Source organism: Equus quagga, chromosome 3 (genome assembly GCF_021613505.1).
Source record: "Equus quagga isolate Etosha38 chromosome 3, UCLA_HA_Equagga_1.0, whole genome shotgun sequence".
In the NCBI taxonomy this organism is placed as follows: Eukaryota; Metazoa; Chordata; class Mammalia; order Perissodactyla; family Equidae; genus Equus; species Equus quagga.
The window spans coordinates 154,547,032-154,561,438 of record NC_060269.1 but is presented as its reverse complement, the minus strand read 5'-3'; the positions used below and the strand labels follow the sequence as shown (position 1 = coordinate 154,561,438).

General features: G+C 44.2%; 1 protein-coding gene across 1 annotated transcript in view; it reads right to left on the bottom strand.

Moving 5' to 3' along the window:
* Positions 1 to 1,813: 1,813 nt before the first annotated feature.
* SLBP (stem-loop binding protein) overlaps positions 1,814 to 14,407 on the bottom strand; it is an 18,047-nt gene continuing 5,453 nt past the window's right edge. Inside the window, exons 2-7 of the mRNA XM_046655795.1 lie at positions 12,169 to 12,318; positions 8,985 to 9,044; positions 8,577 to 8,714; positions 7,770 to 7,919; positions 6,537 to 6,618; positions 1,814 to 2,746 (exon numbers count right to left, since the gene is read on the bottom strand). Of these exons, the coding sequence (XP_046511751.1) occupies positions 2,630 to 2,746; positions 6,537 to 6,618; positions 7,770 to 7,919; positions 8,577 to 8,714; positions 8,985 to 9,044; positions 12,169 to 12,318 (697 nt within the window). The 3' untranslated portion in view covers positions 1,814 to 2,629. The remainder of the gene's footprint in view (positions 2,747 to 6,536; positions 6,619 to 7,769; positions 7,920 to 8,576; positions 8,715 to 8,984; positions 9,045 to 12,168; positions 12,319 to 14,407) is intronic.

The following is a 14,407-nucleotide window of genomic DNA, read 5'->3' as shown; positions in this document are numbered from 1 at the left end:
TCTTAGAAGTCTTATTGTTTGATGGAAAGGCTGTCAACATCCTAAATTCTTAACAAAGCATTTTCCATCCACAGCCTCAGCTTCATTATAGATCGTCTTCCTGGCTGTCCTCTGGATTTGATCTTTGCTTCAAAGCCATTTTTTAATGTTAGTCTTGTTTGCCATCTGGAAAGGCTGAGAATAATTGAGACCAGTAAGCGCCACTCCTTCATGTTAAATACTCCTCCCTTTAGCTTCCCTACTCTCACCTTTTATTTACCTATTTTATTGTGGTAAGATATATATAACATAAATTTTGCCATTTTAAACACTTTTAAATGTACCATTTGGTGGCATTAATTACAGTCACGGTTTTGTGTAAACATCACCAGTCTCTTGCCACAAGTTTTTAAATATTACTCTAACAATTTTATTGAGGTCACATTAGCCTTTAACACTGTAAGTTTCAGGTATACATTATGATATTCAGCCTTTGTACAGACTGCATTCTATTCTTGCCTTTCAGAAGCAGCAGGAAGCCAGAGGTGCCGTCAGCGCTCTGCCTGGAAATCTTTACCTAGATCACCCCGTCCACCAGTCACACTTTCTATTTCCCACCACCACACCGCATGCAACAGTACTGCTACTTCCTGTCACTACAGAGCAAGGGTCTGCTTTGGTGCAGTTCCCAGTATTCCCACACCTTCCCACCAACCCTCACTGGAAGTCTCCTCAAAGCCCCAAGGCACCAGCTAGCACTCTCCTCACAGCTCTTCAGGCTTTCTCAAGGTCCTTTCAACTCCTGCCCACTGCCCAGCTACAGTCTCTCCCCCACTTGAGGATTGGTTGGCAGTCTATTCACCACACTCCCACTTCAGGGCCTTTGCATTCGCTGCCTTCTGGGCTGAATGTTCTCCCCCGAGAGCACCCGATTGCTCAGATGCCACCTTATCAGGTATCTCCCAACTGCCCCGTAAAAACTGCAACTTCCCACCACCCAGCCACTCCCCACATCCGACAGCCTTCTCTACTCTTACCCTTTAATCTGATACCGTATGTTGTCTTCTGTCCCCATTAGAGTGTGACTGCAGACTTTGGGACACTCAGTCTCCTCCGTGTCCCCAATGACTGCTAGACTGTGCCTGACACACAGTATGGGTTCAACAAATGTGTTAAATGAGCAAATGTTCCTGCCCTTTTGAAACAACTTGAACGAAGTTGCCAAAGCTCATCCCTTGCTTGAAGTGAGTTCAGCATCACTTCCGAGGGAGCGTCCTTGGGGCGTGTGGCCATGGCCGTGGCTGGTGGCAAGGTCTGCAGGAGAGCTGTGAGCGTCCAAGTGCATGACTGCGGAAGGCACGCCATGGGCAGGGCAGACCCTGGGGACCCAGGTCCAGTGCTCATTGGGCTCCAGGGTAGACTGTGCAGCCCTGGTCTGTCTCAGGAGACAGAGAAAGGCCCTGTCACTCTAGTTGCTCAATAAGCATCAAGCCTAGGTCCCCGGCTTCCTATGTAAGTCTGCTAGGCATCCACTTCCCTCAACCAGAAGACCCTGGGTCTAAGGAAAGCACACATCAAATGTGGCTGGGCCCCGCACTGACCCGAGCTCTGCATCTGGCTCCAGCTCGAACCAGATCCCACGTCGGAGCTCTGAACCTATCAAACGAGGTCCCCTCACAGGGTGCGGTGGGGCTGATGAGTCTGGTCATGACTCTTTCACCACCATGCACCATCCTCTCCAGCGCCACATGATCAAGTCAGATGCTGACTCGAACCCTCCAAACACAGGAATCACGGCAGTTAGCCCATCCAGCAATGTAATAAATCAGTTAAAGAAGGTTCTTTTCTTTTTATTTTTGCAATGTCATTCCATACAAAAGCAACAGAAACATAACAGTCTTAACAAGAAGTTTACAATTGAATATTCGAACAGAAATCTGTACACATTATCATTTACAGCAATTTTACATGGAAAATCGATTGTAAAAAAAAAAGTTCTTTCTAAATCCTGCTGCCTTAACTCTTGGAGTATTATGGGTAGAAGGCCTACTGAGTGCTATTTACAAGTACCAAATTAAGACTGTATAACTTACATAAAATCCATTAACAGCTCAATTTAACGTCTTTGACTATTCAGTGCTCTATATGAGGAAAAAAAAGCCACCTTGACATATTGATGAAAGGCCAAAAATTAAGTTTCCATGAAAATATTAAAGGTGTCTGATTCTGAGAATGCTTCAAAGAAAGCTGCTGCTAGTTTGGTCCCATGAATATATGGTTAAATCCAAACCAGCCATCTGGTAAGTGGCAACTTAATATCTAAAATACTTGTGGAAAACCAGTTAAAATATGCTTGTCAGGTTAGCTTAAAAGATGGTAGGAATTAAGCAATTAAGTTTGTTGCAAGATTGCTTCAAGTTCAATTTTTCTTGGATTTAATTCCATTTACAAGTTAAAACATGCAAAATACACTCACTATACATAAAATTAACGTTTCTTAAGAAAATAAGGCAAGAATAACAATTCACCATGAGATAACAAACTATTAACAGAAACCATCCAGTTACGATGCACGACACATGCTTGGCTGGCCCTCCACCCAGACAGGTGGAGGCAAGTCTTGTTCTCAGTGGCCTCCAGGTGGCCCCAGTTAGCTCATAGCTGGGAAGTCTTTCAAGGGTTCAGTTAGACAAGCTTCCAAATCAAACTCGTCCCCCACTTGGCAGTCCACGTGTCTAACTTTGGTGGGTGTGCCAGAGTACACATCCTAGAAAACAGAAGCCCAGGTCATGGCTAGTTCCTCAGACATACAGAAGGCACTAAGCACAAGGCTGCTAAGCCCCACCGAGGGACTGAGCACCGCTTCCTACACCCGCAGTGCCCCAGGACCCAGACCGATCCTTACCAGCAAGGGTCTATGAATGCTGGAACACACAAGACAGAATCCAAAGCAATTAGCTAGCTAAAATTGAAGGATAACATCAAACTTTACTTCAGCTGGATGTGTCGACTCCTACCCACTAACACTGCCCCTCACCCCCTACAATGAGAAACCACTTGACCCTTGAAGGCCTCTGAGCCGCAGCCACTCAACTCTAACAGGAGCTGCTGTGTAGACTAGATGCACACTGTCACCTACTGGGACTTGTGAAGCAGAACCACATCAAACCGAGGCAGAGCCGGTTCAGCTCTAGCACTGGGGCCGAGCCTATCTCACCTCAAAAACGGGGGCCGCTTCCTACAGCCCACAACTTCCAGGAACCATGTGAGAGAATGCACGTCAAGGTCTGTGCATTCACTTCGGCTCAGCAGGGATCCTAATAATTATACCATCAAAGGGACAGTACATACTATTTACAAGGCCCAGTATAAGAACACAAAGTCCTGATGTGTACGCCACGTACACCTTCTCTAAGAACGCATGCTGAAGGCCCAGGCAAGGCTGAACAGTGACTCTCAAGACAGGAGGTGACAGCGTTTAGTTCAATATATTTCTGGATTGCTTTAATGAACAGGTTTTGGTTTTTTCATTGAAAAAGTTTAACTGAGGGGCTGGCCCGGTGGCACAGTGGTTGAGTTCACGTGCTCTGCTTTGGCGGCCCAGAGTTTGTGGGTTTGGATTCCGGGCGCAGACCTATGCATCGCTCATTGAGCCATACTGTGGCAGCATCCCACACATAAAAGAGGAAGATGGGCATGGCTGTTAGCTCAGGGCTAACCTTCCTCACCAAAAAAAAAAAAGTTTAACTGGAAGGTCATACATTCAAATGTCAGTTTACAACTTAGGGAGTTTAAACCAGATGAAGTATGTTTATATGACCTAAAACCAAAGTTCTAAATCAATGTTAAAAAAAGAGTTCTATTTTTACAATAGAGAAATCTGGTTGATACCACCCAAGTCACGTTATAAATTTAACATTACCAATAGTGGGACAAACTGATATACACCACCCCTGCATCGAAATATTCTTGCCCAAAGTGTTTACTCTGAATCAAATTCTTTTTTTTTTTTTTAAGATTGGTACCTGAACTAATATCTGTTGCCAATCTTTTTTTTCCTTCTTCTTCCCCTAAAGTCCCTAGGACATAGTTGTATAATCTAGTTGTGAGTGCCTCTAGTTCTGTGGGACACGGCCTCAGCATGGGCTGACGAGCGGTGCCATGTCCCTGCCCGGGATCTGAACCACCAAAACCCTGGGCTGCCGAAGTGGAGCGCACGAACTTAACCACTCGGCCATGGGGCCGGCCCCTGAGTCTAATTCTTACGGAAACAATATGACAACTCCCAATTGAGGAATATATCACTTTACAAAAACTAGCCTGAACTCTTCAAAATAAAAAGTCAGTGTCAGTGGGGAAAGGTAGGGAGACTATTCTAAGCTAAAGGATATTAAGAGACACAGTAATTTAAACACATAATCCTTGATTAAATTTTGGATCAAAAAGATCCATAAAGGGCCGGCCCGGTGGCACAGCGGTTAAGTTGGCACATTCCACTCGGCAGTCCAGGGTTCGCTGGTTCGGATCCCGGGTGCGGACATGGCACTGCTTGGCAAAAGCCATGCTGTGGTAAGCGTCCCATGTATAAAGAGGAAGATGGGCATGGATGTTAGCTCAGGGCCAGTCTTCCTCAGCAAAAAGAGGATTGGCAGTACCTCAGGGCTAATCTTCCTCAAAAAAAAAAAAAAAAGATTCGTAAAAATGACATTATTGGGACAACTGACAAACCTGAATATGGACTGTTTATTAGACAGCAGCACATTATCAATGTTACATTTCTTGGGCACGATAGTTGTATCGTGGCTGTGTCCAGTGTTCAATGGTGAAGCTCCACCACCCTGCAGCTTGCTTTTGAGCAGTTAAGCAACACACACTGGGACAGACAGACAGTCTCTGTCTACTGGGTGTCCACTGTACTAAATAAATACCTACTTTCACCCAGCCTTCTCTCCTCCTTCTGCACATCCAGCTGTCTCTGAGCCACCCCTCCCTGTGGCTGCCCCCAGCATCTCCCACCAGGACCCCTGCCTCTCATCTTTAAGGTCTGGCTCCCTGCACACAACTGTGCAGTCTCAGCCCCCTCCCTGGCCCCTCAGGCCTGTGCATCTCCCTCTAACTTCTGATACTGCAAGTGGCATGTTCAGAATCTATTTCTTGAGATGGGACAAGGGTTAATCTTAATCCAAACTGAGGATATGACCTGCTGAGATCTTCATAGGTTTCTTTTTAGTCCTGCCTATGTGTAAATTCCACAAAACTAGGATCATCCTCTCATTAAATATCCTGTTATTTATCTCAACAATTTTCCCATGTCATTAGTCTTCAAAACCAATCTGTAACAGTTGTATTCCTTATAATAACAACATAATTTTACCATTCCTCTATTGTTGGACATTTATGTTATTTCTAACCTCTCAGTGACACACTGTCAGTAACAAGAGTGTGTGGTGTGCAGATGTTCCACGAGACTAGAAGGACATGCACCAGGCTCACCAGGAGTGACACAGATCAAAGGAGAGCAGGAAAAGGCAACTATAAACGTTTGTTTTATAAGCTTCTGAACTGTTCAAACAGTACAGGATGATCTTATATAAAGGATGAGTACTTCACAACAAATATTTGTGTTCTATAGGTTTTAACCTATTTTTTCACTTAATATGCTGGATATTTCCCTATGTAAATATTGGGGTAGTCTCGTTTATAAAATAAAAGGCAGGCCAGACCTGTGGCCAAGTGGTTAAGTTCGCAAGCTCTGCTTCAGCAGCCTGGGGTTCACCAGTTCAGATCCTGAGCACAGACCTACACAGCACTTATCAACCATGCTGTGGCAGCATCCCACATAGAGGAACCAGAATGACTTACACCTAGGATAGACAACTGTGTACTCAGGCTTTGGGGAAAAAAAAGAGAGAAAGACTGGGAACAGATGTTAGTTCAGGGCAAATCTTCCTCACAAAAAAATATAAATAAATAAAATAAAAGGACCCTTTTATTGTAAACTGCTGATGTGTGTTTGCTTGTACCCATGCAGAAAAATCTGGAGAACATGCACCCAACCAGTGACTACAGAAATGGAGATGAAGCAATTCTGTACGCTGCTTTTAATCTTAAGTTTTTTCTCAAAAACATGTAATTTTTTTAAATTGGCAAATGTGGGGAAAACTCCTAGGCACAAAGCATTCCTTTATTTATTAACAATTAGCAGATGATTCCTCTACTAGCAATTCACCAGCACAAATTGTATACAGCCTAAAATTAATGCTAGTGACAATGCTTGTGAAGACGCTGGAACCAGAGGGGAAAAGGCTTTTTACGTGTAAATGGAAATGGTAGGACTGGTTAGTTGGACTGAACGAAAACTTAAATTAAGGCCACTACCTAGCAACTCCATCAAATCTGACATTTCGATGATGTTAGAGAAAGGGGTAAGGAGTCCCTTTTTCATAAGCACTAGAATCAAACTTCAGCTTAAACTTCAGTTTATAAAGTGGCATATATTGTCAACAACTAACGTGAAGCACCCACACTAAGAGACAGAACCGAGGAAAGGTACTTACGAAGTTATCCTGAGAGCTCGCCTGGGACTCGGAGCTGCTGTCCACGGATTCCGTCTCCATTTCCCCAAGGTCGACAGGATGTCTGTGAAGTGAAGCCAAACAGGCGTGTCAGTCACCACCTAACACAGCCAGGAGACACGGGGCACAGGAAAGTTCTCCAAGTCTGTTCATTAAAACAAACGCCATCAACACCACGCTGCCCCAGGAGGACAGACACGTGTCTCCTCTGCTCTCTGAGGACGGAACAGCTTTCAGTGACTCCCCATGTGCCGCACTGAACCGCTGCAAATTGATCACAGATGTAAAGCTGGTGGCAGTCACTGCAGGCGAAAACATTCGCCTGGTTCAGGGCGCACCACAAGCAGCCCATTCTCAACTGCAGAGAAACTACTTATACACATCCACGAGCATCCTTGTAAGTACAAGCATCAATAATAAGACCAATTTGGGGGGAATGAGATGAACACTGCAACAAACCACAGTACACATCATCATTCATTTTTCCAATTTTCTACTTATAAAGAGAATGCGACAATAGTGTCACACTGGAAAAAAATCAGTACGACATCCGTGAGGCCAAATTTGTAAAACCATGTTAGGAACTGCTTCAAACATGACAGTTCCTAATAAATTTCCCCAACACAAAGCAGAAACTCAAATATTTGTTGAACAAATAAATGTGTCTCTGAGAGAGAGAGAGGCTCAGGTGAACAGAGGAGATGAGAAGAGATACCACACAGAGGGAGGTAAGTGCAAGACCATTTGTTCCACCTCCTTGTTTAACCGGAATCCTAACGATGTGGCAAAAATTCAGGCCTGATCTTTGCAACTAGGCACAAATTTAAAAACCAATAAAGAAAAGATAAAAGGCTTCCTTCATTAAAGAAAAGGCCTTTAATTTCCATAGTTCAATTACTCCAATACTTTTTAGAATATTTATCTTAAAAACCAACAAAAACCCACTTATTTCTAGGTTTGCTAAGCTCTATTGTTTCTAGCCACAAAAAGCAAATCCAATCCAGAAAGCACACTCCTCCCTCCAGAGCCCACCCGGCCAGCTTTATACACTTGCACAGAGAAAACAGACAAGCAGTTGTGATAACTGGCTGCTCTGCTCCCTGAGCACTCCCAGGGAGACTTGACACCACAACAACCTGCCACACAAGTGACAGAGCGATGTCAGTCACCACACGCATCTCAGAAGTCACGGATAAGAATGCAATGAAGACATACATCTCTTGCAAATCACATCCTTCTTCAGCTGGAGGATCCCAAAAATGCAGAGCCACCTTCCAGAGTCTGATCTGCTGGTCCCAAGATCGTCGACTATACTTCTTAAATTTGTTGGGGGTCTTGGGATGAATGCCAGGCTGTCGAAGGTGTCTGCGGGAGAGAAAAAGATTACCCTAGCACACGCCCTTCACATGTGCGCATTAGTTTGAAGACAACCAAACTCTGAGATCAGTGTTATTAAAAAGTTATCAATCAACTGAGATTGTACAAACTGAGCAAAGGCACGTATAAGAAAGCACTACCTCTCTGACTCTACTATTCTTTTGCAATCTGTGCTCCAGAAAAGTACACACGAATCCCAATTCTGCCAAGAAAAGTTGATGCACTCTCTAAAGCCTTCTTTGTATCCTTCTGTGTGTGAGGAAGCATGACAGGCAAGAGCATGCTGCTTGTGCAAAATGGGGCAATGCTCATTTTTTCTCCAGTAACATCTTCACAATATGTGACTTGAACTTGACTTTTTTTCCCATCATGTATTTTAATAACTTTCCATTTACAAGACTGCTTGAGGACTAAAATGTTACCTAACAATTCTAAACTATGAAAATGTTACGTTTTAAAATCTTCATGTCCTTGGTTTTTCAGTCACCAATCATTCTTGTTTATTTACCTAAGCACCTGAAAGTCATTAACAAACAGTTCTTAGCAGGTGTGAACTATTCCCAGAATCAGATTTGCCCTGTAAGCAACTCTCTAGACTACAATGCCACACGACTTGATCAAGACATGCCAATGCAACGAGACTACCTTGGGACTTCTTTGATATAGCGATCATAAGCAATGGTATTCTTTCCATAGTTGATCTGTTTCTGTCTTCTCATCAGGACACTTTCATCCGTCTCTAAGTCGGCTGGCACTGAAGACATAGACTCCTTTGAATCAGAACTGAAGAAAATGAAATTAACAACTGAACAAGCCTCCCAATTAAGATTATGAAAGAAAATGTTGAAACACAATAATGAAGGAGTACTTGTCCTCTAGATTCCAAACCATATTAACCCCAGAACACTCCAGAACCTTTGTATATAGGGGAATTTAGTACATGATACAATATTTCCTATCAGTGAAGAACAGACTAATCAGTCAGTAGATGGTATTGAGACAACCAGTATTTTGTGTTCACAATTAGAAAAGAAACATTTCTATGGCATTTACCTTCCCGATGATGATTTTCTCTCTCTCCCGAAGTCATTTATGAGGAGTTTTCTTTTATATCTGGGAACAAAATAAATGTTGCTGTTTTTAAAAACGTATACAAATTAACTTAGGGGCCAGCCCCGTGGCCAAGTGGTTAGGTTCGCATGCTCCGCTTCAGCAACCCAGGGTTTTGCCAGTTCGGATCCTGGGTGCAGACACGGCACTGTCTGTTGGGCCACATTGAGGCGGCGTCCCACATGCCACAACTAGAAGGACCGACAACTAAAATATACAACTATGTGCTGGGGGAATTTGGGGAGAAAAAGCAGAAAAGAAAAAAAAAAGTTAACATTTAATGCTCTTAGAGCTAAAAGACAGCCACTAGGAATAGCCTTCTTCCTGAGAGGTGTGGTCTGGGTAAGTGGATTAGGGTAACAGCATGTTGTTTCTCTTACAGTCACACATCCCATAATGATGTTGTGGTCAACAACGGACCACGTATATCACTGTGGTCCCATTAGATTAGTACCGCGTAGCTGAGGTGTATAGTAGGCTATACCATCTAGGTTGTGTAAGTACACTCTATGATGTTTGCAAAACAACAAAATCCCCTAACAACACATTTCTCAAAATGTTAGGTGACACATGACTGTATTTTCAACCTCCCTCTGTCACCTTCTTTTATAAGAAGATAAATGTTATTTGCCCAGATCACATAGTGCTTAAAGCAACCAAGCTGAGAGAGAACACTCCTCCCTCAATGCCCTCAGGCGCCACTGTCTGTACCGCAGAGGGCTCTGGGCCAAAGACACCCTAACACTTTCAGTTTAAGTAGTGAGATCCAAACAACCTTGAAATTTACACCCCCAAAACCCTGTAGCCTTTTGAAAAAAATAAACATACGTGGGAATTTAAAAAGTTTATTTCTAATACCACAATTACTTATTAATGGGACACGTGTGCCTGATGGGCACTGCTCACCTTCTCTGATCTTGAAAAGAGAATGAACATCCCCCACCCTGTCTTGCGCCTCACGGACTTCATGAGGCATTTGCCTTCTATCACAGAACTACCAAAACCCAGCTTTGCAAAGGTATGTCACCAAAGGAGCATACTGCAAGCTAACACTGAAACCATGAACCATCTCAAGCTAGAAGTTCATGCAAGTATCTAAAAGATGTCCAGATCACTGTGTCTCCTTCAAAAATCTAAAATTCTTGTACCTCTCTCAAGTTTGCTGTGGCATCCAGTGCAGTCTGGACATCAGAAAGTAACGAACTAAGTTATTTCCTGTGTACGTGGAACAGCACTGATTATGTACCATCCTGTGAGAACTGAGAAACTAGTCTCTCAAATCATTTTTTGCAGGCTTCATGCTCTCTGGAACCCCAGCTGACAAAGACTGGCTTTACGTGTGACAAACCCATTCTCAAATTTTCAGACAGCTGATGTGTAGTGTGTGTTACCCTCCTTGAAGTACAGTGAGCTGAATTCTCACACCCCCCTTCCTGATGGGAAGTAAGGCAGACCACCATCTTCAGCAGGTCAAATCACCTGGGTGTTTCTAAAACCAGCAGCTTTCGATCAGAAACGGTGCAATCAACAGAGTGACCCAAAACAGAGCAGGCCTGTTTTGCAAAAGAGGACAATTTTCAGAGACAACTGAGGAAAAAAAGAGGGGTCCACCAACAGGAGGGTCAAGACGAGAGGGTCACGACAGACAGGGGTCTCCCCGTGTGGCCTAAGAGCTGCAGATGGTACTTGGCAAGGGGTGACGGGGGTCAGGACAGATAGGTACGCTGAGAGTTATGATGAGCCTTGTGAGTAGAACACAGAAACTGCATAGACCAAGTCAAACATCCTAACTTCAGTTGGAAAAATCAAGATCTAGATAAATAAAACTCATTCAAAACATTGGAGGCCACGTCTGTCAACTCCCGGTCCACTTTTTCTACCCAGGCATACAACCTACCCACACACATACATTTTGATGCCTAAACGAAATCAAGTGGCCCCTTGAGTGATCATAACCAACCCCCTTGTGTGCCCGTCCCTTTCCAAAGGAGGCAACTATAAAGACTACCAACCACTGCAGAGGCAGAGCAGGCAGTCTGGCCCTGCTTGACACTGAGGACACATTTTCTCATCAGAATTAAGAACTAACGGAGTCTTGGTTCAACATACTTCAACTACTTAAGAGCCACAATATTTTAACTCTAAGTTCATTCAGCTGGGTTAGATGGCAGATATCAAAGGGGAGAAAAGCCTAAAAACACAAGAATTAATCAAGGGAGGTAAGTAGTGGTTAAGGACGCACCATCAGAACCGTAATGAATCAGGGAAGTGGCTTGGAGTTGGTGAGAACTTGGATACACACAACAATTTTGGGTACAAGTGCAAGGAGTTCACAGACCCCAAGTGAGAGAGCCCTCCCTGTGCTCTGGCATTTCCGAGCTATTACCTTAGCCAGGTGTCAGTCAAGAGTATGCTACCTGAGGAGAGCACCTCCACGCACTTTGCTGGGGTGAGCGCGCCCAGCATGTAGGTTAGAGCACATCATGGCTGTCCTCTGCGATCCAGCAGTACCACCTCCCACCTACTGCCGTCCCAGAAGGACAGCCACTAAGACGGTGGTGCTTAAACTTCACTGCGCGCACTCATCTGGACGGCTTCTTAAAACATGGCTGGGCCCCACCTGGAGTTTCCCAGTCAGCAGGCCTGGGGAGGGGCCTGAGAATCTGCATTTCTTTTTTCCTTAAAGATTGGCACCTAGGCTAACAACTGTTGCCAATCTTCCCTTTTTTTTTTTTTTAAGGATTGGCACCTGAGCTAACAACTGTTGCCAATCTTTTTTTTTTTCCCCTGCTTTATTTCCCAAACTCCCCCCGCCACCCCAGTACACAGTTGTGTATCTTAGTTGCAGGTCCTTCCAGTTGTGGGATGTGGGATGCCGCCTCAATGTGACCTGACGAGCAGTGCCACGTCCGCATTCAGGATCCGAACCCTGGGCCGCCGCAGCAGATCGGACGAACTCGGCCACAGAGCCGGCTGAATCTGCATTTCTAATAAGTTCCCAGAAACTGCTGATGTTGCTGGGCTGGGGACCAGACCTCTAAGAACCACTACTCTAAGACATACTTTGAATTTAATATATAATTAAAAAGACGATGGATAACATTTCAAAGTGGTCTGAAATGTATACCTTGCAATTTCTTTGTTAACTCTGGTCCTCATTTCATCTTCTTCAACTGCACTTGCCCAGTCTGAACATCTAGAACGGGGCTTAGGGCCTTCAGGAGTGGTAAAGCTACAATAAAACAAAAATGCACATTGGAACCACACTTTCAGTTTCCTTTCAAATCACACATCAAGAAACGTTCAGAGGTTGTTTGGAAAGTGCCAAGGAAATAGGCTCCAGGGTAATCTCTGCTCTGTAACTTATTAGCTCACTGAGTTTGGGCAATTCGCTGAAAGCCTCTCTGGGCTTCATTCAATAAGCTACTTCTGTGCATCCACCATGTGCCTGCATTTGCTAAATCATGAGGACACGGACCACTGGGAGATAGGCAGACAAAGTCAATGAGATATCATCAGCACCAAGAAGGTGCCTAATACAACTTGTTCTTTTATTTTCAAAATGAGAAGTTACTTTTTTCAGGATTTTAAAAAAGATTTCAGATAGCACATGCTTAACGCTAAGCAGAGTGACTGGCACATAAAAGGTACCTAATAATAGTGGCTACTATTTACTTCTAAATGCACACAATTAACGATAATATATCACACTGTAATTAAAATGGAGGGCAGAATATACATGGGAATCCTTGCTGCAGTAGGACAGTCCACTAGTAAAGGTACCTCTCTGCCAAAGTTGGGTTAACTCAATCTAGGAGCTGCAAACCAAATGACCTGCTTTGAAAATGCAATTGCAACAGCAAGTGAAGAATCCTTTTACACAATTATCGTTTCTTCCCTTCTGGTGACCCCACTCAGAGAAACTCAAATTGGATTTTTAAAAGTAAATTTCCAGAGTCTAAAAATAATTGGCAGGGTCTGAAATCAAATTAATGAACCAAAGGTTAAACTGACTCAATAACTGTGTCAGATACAGGGGACAACCAGATCAAGAGGTTCACGGATGGGTCTCCCAGCCGTGACAGATCCCTGAACTTTTACAAGGTGCTTACAAATGATGTTTTGCTACGTCTCATATTTTCGTAGTATAATAAAAAATACTTTTGGTGGAACTAAAACGTATTTCTTAGATTAGGCAGATTATATTCACCACCTACCCTACCTTAGGACAAGAGTACTTTTGGAGAAATTGCTCAAATGGAAAACAAAACTTACTTTACACACTGAACTAACTTCCCTCCAAAAGGACTACTCCTTGCATGCTGTGAGGGACACGTAGCTGGCTCTACTCACCAGGTACCTGCGTGCATTCCCCACTCATCACCACAAGGGATTGTGGGGAGAAAAGCATTATGCACAGAGCAAACTGCAGATGTACAGGGCCTAGGACATGAGCCTTCCTGCCATGTTAGAAAAATAAGGAGGCCTAGGTGGCTGACTGGTGAGCTAGAAGGGTACTCATGGGGATACAAAGAACTTTTAAGACAATATAACGATTTAACATTTTATCTTCAGCTAAAAGAGAGACCACTTGGAGGGCTCAGAGCTTGATCTCAGTGATGACCTTTGATTACCTTCTCTTCACATCTAGCCCTAGGGCTGTACAGGCCCTCTCCTACACTCACACCTCCTCCCAGATAATTTCCCCTAGTCTCAAATCTTTAAAAGCCATCCCTATATGCTGATAACTCACGTCTGTGCCTAAGGCGAGCGGCCTCCTCCATTCAGACTCTTAGATCTCATTAACTTCTTGATATTTCCTGCTCATCTGAGAAGTTTCTTAGACCTAACCACTGATTCCTTCCCCATGCCAAGTCTGCTCCATCCCCACCCTCTTCATCCTGATAAATGGTTCCACAAGTGACAAAGGAGTCCAAGCCTAAAAAATTGGAATCATCTTGACTCATCTCTTCAGCCCCCCAACCCATCAGCAAGTACGAGTCCTGCTTTAAAAAGTCTATCCTGAACCATCCATTTCTCAGCACTCCCTTCACCTGAACTTAGCTGCCCCCCCCCACCCTTTATCCTCCTCTAGTCAGTCCTCAAACAAGCCAAATATGTCCCCACCTGAGGGCTGTGGCACTCAGATCCTCACAGAGACCACCTCCCACTTCATCCCAGTCACCACACATAAGGTCCCCCAACAGAGGCCTTCCCTGACCACGGGCTCTGAACAGCACGCCAGCCTTCACCACCATCACCTCCCGCTTGTTTTCTTCAGCCACTCCTCGTCCCTCTGAAATACCTCGTCTGACTTGCTGACCCACCCACGCTAGGGCAGAGGCACAACAAAAACGGAAATCTTG